A 9518-nucleotide genomic window follows, 5' to 3' on the forward strand; every position below is an offset into this window, starting at 1 on the left:
TGGCAAGTCTTTCTGCTTCCTCAGATTTACTCCCACATTCGCCACATAATTCAAAGGAAATAAACCCAGGTGACCTTGTCTCTGTTGCATCTTTCTGTGCATTGCTGTTCTTTCATCTCAATTTTTACTAATGTAGTAATAACCCACTCAAATATAGGTAAAGCAATTTTAAATATCTCTATGCTCATCCCACAGATAATTTGCAAAGGCTCTGCCTATTTTGAAACGCAAAAGCAAACTTTTTTTTGGTAAATATAGTAATGCTGAAATGTGTGGATATTCTTCTAGTAATTCAGAATTGAAAGGGATTTCATCAGTTGTGATACCTAAAATATTCTGCCCCTACTGATATTCCATGCTGTGCAGTTTTAGCTACTGGTACCCCCACGATGGCACTATGTTGTCCCCTGTGTTAAATTTAACATATAGATGTGATGGCAGTGTGCAGGGGATTGCAGAGTCCACTTGATTTCAGTCCCCAGGTGCTGAGCACGGCTTGCAGCCCTGACAGACAACTGCTTGCCTGGGTACTTGGGGATCTCCTCATAAGGAAAGGGGAAGTTTTAATGTGAATACTGGGTCTAGTACTCTTAAAAAGTGCTTGTTCTCATCATTCCTGGCATAGGCTGAAACCTCTCCCCAAGTCCTGTGCAGAACTTGGCACACTTGAGTCACAGCCTTGTTGTTGTGCTTTGCAGGTGGCTCATAGAGTCAGTCTGGAAATCAAGAAAATCCTACTGCAATTACTTGAGGTTACTAAAGAGCAGCTCCCAGCAACACCGTTGCAGTCTGCCTTATTTTACAGAAGAGAACATACAGTTATTTGTTGATAACTGCTATTTTTCATAAGCATATACAAGAAATTGAATGTTCTGCTTTGTTTTCCTAAGACAGAAGTAATTTATCTCTGTATAACACCTTGAGGTCAATATATGCAAATCCAGCTACAGACCATCATGGAGAAGAGATAAATGACAATTCTTTGAACACGAGCAACAAGGAAAACATCATTTAGTCTAATGGAGCAACTTACAAGACTGTATCTTTTGTTAAACGATCTTTAAATTTCAGAATAGTCTAGGAAATCAAGTTAGTGCAGAGAACTGAGGTTTGTATTTACCAGTTTCTGGAAAAAGTTTGCTGTAAGGAATCTTACAAATTACAGGGATCCTTAATATTACACATAATTGAGGGTTAGCTAAGTGCTGATATAAAAAATACAATGGTTAGATATTAGGCATCTCTATTCATCATGACGCTTTACAATTAAACCATTATTTAAAGCTTCAATACCAATGCTGACAAGCAAAAAGTAGATAAAAAGCCTGTTAAAGTGTTTCCCAGAGAACACTAGAGAGGATTAAGGTGTTTACAAGGGATCAGTGGAAAAGAGTCTGGGAGAAAATGCAGTCTCTCCAAAGTAATAATATAAGGATATAAGCTAAGATACTGAATAAATTAGAAAATAATGCCTGTTTGTTAGCATGCTCACAATTAGAATGTAGTTTAATTTATATCAGTGTAAAATTTTAATGTGGCTGGCTTAGAACGTCTCTCATCAAATATCTCCTCTGCAGGCAGTAACAATGCAACATAATTTCTAAATGCACTAAAATATTTGGTTTTCAGTTGCTGGTGACAGCTTGTTGGGAATCTCTCAGTTAATTATTGGGAAAAATTGTGCTCAATAAGAAGAAAGCAAGCTTCAGAAATAAAAGAATTATGAGATGATAAATGTAAGAATTATACTTCCAGTGGATACTCCTGTTTCAGCAATGGCTTGTAATTGCTGACTATTAAGACATGCAATCGATTTCTCATGTTATGGATTTAGGAAACAAAAACTTGCATAAACTCCTGAAGGTGGGGCATGAGATCCTGGCATTCTTATTCAGGGGTAACAGTAACATTTAAATGGTTAACCCAATTAAAGCTCAAGTTAAATTTAATTTAAAATGATAACAGTATTTAAAATGGAATATTTGCTAGTGTAAGGACCACAGAATATGTCGGCTTGCCTTTACCATAGAAGTATCATATATGTATTATTCTCCAGTATGTTATTTCCTCAATGAAATCCTGACAGAACTTTTGAAATTGTGTTACCTGGCTTGTGACAAATCTAGGTCTCGAGTCATCAGCATACGCAAGCCTTCTTCGTTAAAGAAAAGGTTGTTTCCTCCAGACATGATACCGCATTTCCTTGATGGCTTTCCACCACTCACAAGGAGGAATCTATCCGACTCCAGCTGACCTGAATACACAGTGAATACATATTTATGATTTACTCTGAAGTGTTCCTACTGCAAGAGTATTACTTCCAGAGGAAGAGAGATGAATTAAAAATCACATGCTGACTGAAGAAATTTTCACTGTTTCCGTTGCCATGCATTCTAGAAAGCTGACACAAATCAGAACAAAGTAAACAAAATAAACCCATAAGTATGAAGTTTGGGATCTTAGTTCCCAGATATTCACAAGATTTTCTACTTTTCTTCATTTTTCTTAAGATAACAACAAAGTACTCAGGTCTATAAGGAAACTCTGGGTACCATGCGGTAGCACGCAAGTAAGGGCTGGCAAAATTTAAAATGAATAGCAGCACCTGCGAAGGGATGAGTTTGGTTCACAGGTGCTGCTTTATTCAAAACATGCTCTTCTTGCTGTGCCTGCTAGGGGGGGAAGCCTCGAGGGGGCTTTAGAGCTGTGTGTGTGAATGCTGAGTGTGCCCAGGCATGCACGAGGCTTTGAATTCTCCCCTGTCATCCCTCTCTTGGGGTCTGCTGTGGCTGCTCAGCAGTGGCCCCCACGGCTGAGACACACAGTCTGCTCTGAAACCATGTTTGCTGTAGTAAGGCCTGTTAGATTTCCCTTGTAGTGAGAAATGGCCCTAAAGCCCTCCATTGTGTGCTTCATTTGCACGCATTCCGTCTGTGTGAAAGTCAAACTACCATCGAAGCATAATTTTCTTCTAAAATTATTTTCTACCTGCAGAGTTTCAGGAAATTCTGTTTCAATTAAGAATTTGTATTCCAGCTCTAACACCATATTAAATATTCACGGACTGTGCTTGCAAATGACATCTAAACTACTCAGTTTGTGGCAATACCCCCACAGCATAAATTATATTCAGAAGCATGCAGGGGTGAGGAGTTTTTTCCCTTCAACCCTGGGTTCCACTAGGCTGGACAGGCAGACTTCAGACCCCACCCCAAAGGAGATACCTTCAAAATCATCCTTAAGGAAGTCAGAGTTCTTGGTACTTATTTTGCAGGTTGGCCCAGAGTACCCAGGGTCGCAGATGCACTTGGTGCCGTTGACGCAGCTGCCGTGCCCGTTGCACATCTCCTCACACTGCGGGCCAATGTACACGTTGTCAATGGCCCAAGTCACAGGCTGGGATCCAGCAGGGTAAAATCCTTGGTACCACCTGAACCTTGCCAATCTGAAAACAGCATAAAGTGTACTTATTTTAAATAATAGCTCCTTCTTTTTTTGTATTCCCTATTCGTACCATACTATGCATATACATTATTCTTTCTGTTGGGACTGGCTTGATAAATACCTTAATTCTAGAAACTGACTGTTAGATCTAAATTCCTTCAGTACCTCATGCATCTTTTTGCTGATGTTCAACCCAAGTACTGACAGAAATAAAAATACTATTCATTAGTTGTATTACCAAAACTGAATGACAGACTCGATTTTCAGGTTTTAAAATCTAACCCCTCTTCTCTCCATCATTCATGGGGAGGATGAATGGCTGCAGTCTGATGAATTTCCTCCTGCTTTGGTTTACAGTGCCTGGGGCAGACCTGGCCACTTTCACCCTCTCCTAGAGAATGAAATCTTACTTCATGCTGCCGTCCTGCCCCCAGGGGGAGATCACCTGTGGAGGTGAAGTGGTAGGATCTCACCCTCAATTACACAGAAAGAAAATATGATCTGTCATGTCACCAGGTATTCAGCTTGGTTTTGGGTAGCTTAATCTTGAACTAGACTGATATAGCAAGTTGTTAATTTAAACTATATTCTCCTTTGGGTGCTGTTCTGTCATTTTTAATTTGCCTCCTAAGTGCCACTTTCATCAATGTTGCATATGAAATGGAACCAGCTGGGGAAGGAGAGAAAACAGACTGAGGTGGGGAAAAACACTCGAGAGACTAATTTTATTTCCCAGTTTAGAAAACATTTTAGGGGAGGAAGAAAACCAGAAGAATGAGAAGGGAAGAGCACTTAATTGCTTTGCATGTTTAATGTCTTGTTAAAGATACCTAAATTCAGCAGGTGAATCTATTGTATGGGTAGCTGAGAATTTCTTTTTGGTCTTGATTTGCTAAAAGGGAATTTTTATGAGGGCATTTAAGTGACAAAGGATAACTGATGGATGAGAACATTACTAAGAGTTTCAAGAAAGACCATGGTCCAGCTGGAAGTAAAAATCAGTGACTTTAGCACGCCCTGGGGTGAAGGACACAAGTGTGAGCTGGAGGTGTTGTAAGCTTCTCTTGAGATTAGATCTGGGCCTCTCAGGCTGGATTTTTTTCCCTGAGACAGATCAGCTCCTTCTCTGAGGCTCACTGCTGATGAGGGTGAAGCACAACATGCTGTGCATGAACACAGAAACCACTCGTCTTGCAGAAGTCATTTGGGGTTTTCTCTTTGTCTCAACAGTCCCTGGGCTTTTCCTTCAGGACATAACTGGAATACTAATTATTACTTAGAGCTGTCTGCTGAGGACACCAACACATATATATATATATATATATAGATTTCCAAAATTACATATGTAGTGGATATAATTGAAAATGTCTTCAACTTCTTTAAATGTAACCACTTGACATGTCAGAGATGAAATAGTCTGGGATTTTTTTTCCAGAATTTAACAAGGGGTCAGGTTTGGAGCTTTTTTTCCTGGTATTCCATTGGATTCTGGCAGAGAAAACCTCTCTTCAGACCTCTAGCCCAGGAATTTAATCCACTGAATATTCCATGGAAGCTATTCTGCACTGCTGGCCATCAGCAATGGGCTCCTGGTGTGTTGGGAAAGGAACAGGAGGGTAGGCAGGCAAACAGGACAGAAACATTCAGGAACAAATACCATCAAAATACCTCGAAGGTTTAAATCAGTTAGGAGTGCGCATAGCCAAAATTTTCATTTGAGGGTTGCATTGATGGTTGGGTAAAGGGTCAAAGAATGCTTTTGTGCAAAACCAGAAGCACAAATGAGCTGCTGCAAGAGATGGTTACCTATTCCATGCTTGAAATGTTAACTGTCATAAACCAGAAAATTCGAGTTTAAAATTTAAACATTTTCTTAAATTATTAAACATGCAAGCTTTCCAAACTTGGTTCTCATCTTTTATATAGGTCTTTTCATACTTTCAGAGGCACATATGGGGTCACTTATTTAGTGGAGGGCCCACCGCATGCAGTACTTTCATAAACAGTCTCATAGTTGCATAGACTCATAAAGTCTCATAGTTGCACAGCTCATTTTCATTTATACATGCTACAGTTTAGTCATTAATGATGTGATATTTTATGTGAAGTGAGTTGATGCTAGAAGACAGTTTCCCCTGACAAAGTAAACAATACTGTTTTTACTTTGAAAAGTTACATATCATTATGCCTGCTAGTACATATTGTTTTTCTATGCTATGTGTTATCATCCAACCTAGTTTGTTCCACAAACTTAAGGTTTCTAGTGACTGAAGCAGTTAATTTCCTAGAATCAGAGAATTTTACAGATACATGAAACAGTGAGTATTGAGATCAGACCATTTCCTCACACTGAAGTAGCATTAAGTTTATATGAGATCATATTTTACTGTATTTTCTAATGAAGCTCAAATTTCATGCAAGAATATCATTGGTGAAGTCAAATGGCTAATGCACTGCTTCAAAGAACATCTGAAGCATTTCAAGAACAGTCAGTTTTGTATTAATTTTACCATGCAGCCCACTTCCACCAAAATGCCACCAATTAAAAACATGAACAAATAGGAAATTACTTGTGGTTATTCTACATTAGCATGAGGCACAATTTGTTTTGAGGAATCACCTGGACACATTCAGGGCAAAAAGCAGAGAGAAATTGCTCACACAACCTGCTCTAGTGCCACAGTTCTTATGCACCACCCTTGTGCTGGGAGAGCATTTTGGACGAAAAACAGAAATGAAAACAAAGCAACAAGCAGCTGGGCAGGAATAGAAGCTGGACACTTACCCACAGAGGTGCAGTTTGCCGAAGTGAATGACCTCCCTTCTCCAGCCCTGGGTAGTGCCTGCGTAGTAAGTGCTGCTGGGGTGGTGCTCAGTGGAGCAGAGGGAGCTGAGGTGGCTGCTGCTGCTGTAGCACAAGGGGAGCAGCAGGTGCCAGGTTGCTCCCAGATCTCGGGAGAACTCCAGCCTTACCGGGTCGGCAGAGGAGCTGTCCGTGGTGCAGCCGATATTGATCTGGGGGCCAAGACATTAAATGCAGAAGATGACACAGGGCAGGCTGTGGGACTCCTCGACAGGAAAACAGTGGTTTGGGAACTCATTTAACAACTGGGATGATGCACTCAGGACATGTAGGTGAACATGAACTCTTGCACATTGCCCTCCTGTCCACAGGTGCATTACACCCTGGCTCATCATAAAATGAATGTGATATGAAATCCCCAACTATTTCTACTAAGAGAAAACTAAAGTTAATTGGACAAAATCCCCAGAGAGAGATGCTAACACTGCTGGATCAAATACATCAGCTCTTGCAGTCCCCTGGCAGGTACTGAAGTAATCACAGAACCTAAAATATGTGCAATTTTAAAATGAGAAATATTAAAACAAGAAGTGCAAATATAAATTTTTTGTTAAATTGCTGAGCTTCCCTATGGTCCTATTTTATGTTACACTTCCTCTTCCTGCCAAAAAAAAAAAAAAGTTTGTGTTGCAGGATGTGTGCTGTATCCCTTCAATATATTCAGTGTTCATACTCACTGTCCATTTGCTCATGTATAATGGCAAAGCCTTAGGACACCAATAAAAGAGTATCATAACTGGATAGGATTTATATTCAGTGTCATACAAAAACTTAGTTTGGCAGTGTCAGACTTCTCAGGGTGTGCTTACAAAATTCCTGATGTGGAGAACAATAGAAAAGGCAGAAAACTGACATGAAAACCAGTTCTACTTCTGAAAAAAATTTAAAATGTTTTGTACAGAATCTGAAACCTCTTAAGACGTATTATCTGCATGCAAACAATACAAATTAGTCTGCTTTTCTTTTACACTGATATTAATATGTTCTTATAGTCTATATAAAAGAAGAATCAGTTCCTTTACAGGATGACTCTGTCATATAAAATAAGATGTACTGTACTTACCATGCAATAAATAAAACCCCATTGGTGTTGAAATACAAAACCTGTACTAAAACTATGAAACATATTGGCTTTTTTATATATCTTTGTAGCAAATAAGTGTCTTTCTAACATACTGTTCTGTAATGAAATTCTACTTATTTCCAAATCCCAGTAATACTTAGAACTGTGCATGAATGTTGAAAGTGTATCCTGCATCAAATTTCCTTCATCACTCTTCAGCGCATATGAGTCCCATCAACCTACATTTGACTAGAAGGGTTGTCTACTCATCTGGAAGCTTAGAGAAATGCTTGACCCAATATAGGTTTTGACTCTTGAGATACAGAGAGAAACTCTACTACATTATGCATAACTTCTTCATTTACACTAATGTTCTCAAAAACGTGAGCTGAAAACGATGTTCTTACCACATATGGAAGTAAACATGTAGATTTTATGAGGTTAATGCTCTGAAGACTTATGAATATCTTAAAGTGACCTCAAACATTTTTGTTCTACAGGCAGTAATCTATATTTTAAAACGGAAAATGGTTTGCATTAAATAATTTATGAATTAGTTGCATGACAAACTGAAGTGTGCATGAGCACACAGCTAAACCCAGTTTTCTTGGAAAACCCTTAGTATCCTTTTAGTAATTGTTTATAAACTCATATAATTTGCTGTTTAATGCTTCAACATGCTACATCTTTGTTAAAAGGAGCCTGGTAATTCTGTCATGGCAATTTACATGCCAGATTCTTTCATAATTTCTTAATGACAATATAATGACCTCTCTAAATTAACACATAGTGGGCTAAATGGTTACTCCCATCAATAGCTCCCCTAGGCAATGCACAGTTTAGATTTTAGGATAAATCAGAAACACAGTTTAGTTTAGAATCTATGTTGTCATGGGGGTACCTGTTTCCACTGTGTATGAGAAACACAAAAATATGGTCCTTATTCATGAGCTTTAGTTAACTCCCTAAGATGGGATGACTTCAGGCCATCATAACCAAACAAACAGCTTCATCTAGCATGTCTGTGATGTGCTCAGGAGCAAAAGGAAAGCAGAATCTTGTCTCTCTGAGGAAGCACAACAGTTCAGTTGAGCCAGCAATTAGGAAAATTTATTTTCTGCTGTCACAGATGATGTTGTGGCTCTCCATTGGATGCTGTACTCTTATTGAACAGGCCGTGGAGTGACAGTTTGGACCTTCATTATGTTTTGCTCGTCATTTTGCCTGCCAGTGCTGACTCTCCAACTCATAGGACATGGACTTACTTTAATGCTATCAGTGCGAGTGTATAGGCATGGACAAAGCAGTGATTTAGGCAAGAAAGTAAAAGAATTTGAGGCAGAAATCTCCTTTATCTCTGTGTTAAAAGCATCATGATACACCCAGGTGAGGGAAAGTAATGTCAGAGCACTTACAGTGGAAATTAGACAGGCTTCTCTACTTGGCAATCATAAGAGCTGGGCAAACACAACAGAGCAGAATGTGGAAGAGCAGAACTGATGAAACAAAAGGCAAAATAACTTTCTGAGGATGGGTACCTCAAATTGGATGATAGTATTTTCATTTACACTCAGGTCCCGTGTGGTAATGGAGTGCTCTCCAACTTCATTTGAAACAAATACCATAGCAGAATCTTCTTCCCTGTAAAAAAAGGAAAGGAATACTTTAGACTCAGTTTATTACACAGCCACTTCTTCCTTATGTATTGCCGAGAGATGCTTACGGAGCTCTTTTAGATGAATATGGGCAATAAAGCCCAATGTTTCCACCAGGATAGAAAAACCAGTTATCCTCTTTAGGACCGAAGTCAAAGGTATCCAAAAGGATAATGGGATTCTTTAAGTTATTTCCGTCAATAATGAGGTCATCAATAATCCAGATTTCTTCTTTTTTGCCTACAGAAAAAGAGAAATACTGCTATTAAGACATAACACTACTATTATTAGAGGGCAGAACAGCAGCCTGTATTTATGGATTATGTGGAGAAGGGGGTGCTGAAAGAGTGGCTTCATTATTTTGATTTTCCACTAAAATGGAAATGGAAGACAGAAAGTTTTCACTTTCTGTGAAAATAGTCCCCGTACTGCTCTGCAGCCTGACCCAACAGAATTAACTTTTATTCCCTAAATTTTATGGAAGTCACAGCAA

General features: G+C 39.0%; 1 protein-coding gene across 3 annotated transcripts in view; it reads right to left on the reverse strand.

The window, feature by feature from the left end:
• The window catches only part of RELN (reelin), a 281279-nt gene that overhangs the window by 35068 nt on the left and 236693 nt on the right, over positions 1–9518 (reverse strand). For all 3 annotated transcript variants that reach the window (XM_027888170.1, XM_027888169.1, XM_027888168.1), the window contains exons 39-43: positions 9094–9265; positions 8909–9011; positions 6230–6459; positions 3225–3445; positions 2107–2254 (exon numbers count right to left, since the gene is read on the reverse strand). In XM_027888170.1, the coding sequence (XP_027743971.1) occupies positions 2107–2254; positions 3225–3445; positions 6230–6459; positions 8909–9011; positions 9094–9265 (874 nt within the window). The remainder of the gene's footprint in view (positions 1–2106; positions 2255–3224; positions 3446–6229; positions 6460–8908; positions 9012–9093; positions 9266–9518) is intronic.

The sequence above is a fragment of the Empidonax traillii genome, unplaced genomic scaffold (assembly GCF_003031625.1).
Source record: "Empidonax traillii isolate 1590-97213 ecotype Southwest subspecies unplaced genomic scaffold, ASM303162v1 scaffold234:size820800, whole genome shotgun sequence".
NCBI lineage: Eukaryota > Metazoa > Chordata > Aves > Passeriformes > Tyrannidae > Empidonax > Empidonax traillii.